At 62.7% G+C, this 897-nt stretch overlaps 1 protein-coding gene across 2 annotated transcripts in view; it reads right to left on the reverse strand.

The window, feature by feature from the left end:
• The window catches only part of CNN2 (calponin 2), a 9,230-nt gene extending 9,112 nt beyond the window's left edge, over positions 1–118 (reverse strand). For both annotated transcript variants that reach the window (XR_551618.1, XM_008588018.1), the window contains exon 1: positions 30–118. Coding sequence is in view for 1 of the 2 variants with exons in the window: in XM_008588018.1 (XP_008586240.1) it covers positions 30–92 (63 nt within the window). In the remaining variant the exon portion in view is untranslated. The remainder of the gene's footprint in view (positions 1–29) is intronic.
• Between the last annotated feature and the right edge of the window lie 779 nt (positions 119–897).

The following is an 897-nucleotide window of genomic DNA, read 5'->3' on the forward strand; positions in this document are numbered from 1 at the left end:
CCGGACAAGGGGGCCCGCCTGTCACTCACCCGGTTCCTGACCTCGGCCGAAAGCCCGTACGCGGGCCCCTTGTTGAACTGCGTGGAGCTCATGGCTGGCGGGACGGCGGCGGGCGCGGGCCCGGACGGACGGGACCCGGCGGGCGGGTCGCTGGGCTGGCGGCGACACGCCCCCGCCGCTGATTGGCCCGGAGCGCAAATGTCCTTATAAGGCCTCGAAGCGCCGAATTCCTGCGGCCGCAGACTTCCGGAGCCCCTCGCGGTCCCCGGACCCCCGCCCCGGCTGAGGCCCCCATCGCCCGCGGCCGGGAGGCGCCCTTCGCCCCCTCTGAAGCGAAGGGAAACTGAGGCAGGGAGGGTCCGGGGCTCTGGACTGCTAAGACCTGGCACTCCTGCCCTCTCCCTGCGGGGAGCTCCTGGGCGGCTCTGTCACCCTTTGTAGGTCTCAGTTTACATTTCTGCACGATGGTGGGAGGAAGAGAATTGTTGGGTGGGACCCTAAATCTTTGGGGGGCACGAATAAGAACCTTTCTCTGCCACTTAGAGGCGCCTGTCAGTCTATCCCCCTCCCAGGATCTCTCATAGCTGGGAGGTGGACAAGGGAACTAGGGCAGGCTCCACAGAGGAGGGGCTATTGGAGCTGGGGCTTTGATGGATGAATAGGAGTTTGCCGGACCAAAAGGGAAGGGTATCCCTGATAGAACAGAAGATGCAAAGACATTGTAGTGGATGGAATTGTGTTCCCCCAAAACTCCCCGAAGCTTAATTGTGTCCCCCAAGTTCTATGTATTAGAAACTTAGTCCCCCCGGCCTGTGGCTCACTCAGGAGAGTGCGGTGCTGACAGCACCAAGGCCACGGGTTCGGATTCCATATAGGGATGGCCGGTTCGCTCACTGG

The sequence above is a fragment of the Galeopterus variegatus genome, unplaced genomic scaffold (assembly GCF_000696425.1).
Source record: "Galeopterus variegatus unplaced genomic scaffold, G_variegatus-3.0.2 Scaffold4632, whole genome shotgun sequence".
Taxonomy (NCBI): Eukaryota; Metazoa; Chordata; class Mammalia; order Dermoptera; family Cynocephalidae; genus Galeopterus; species Galeopterus variegatus.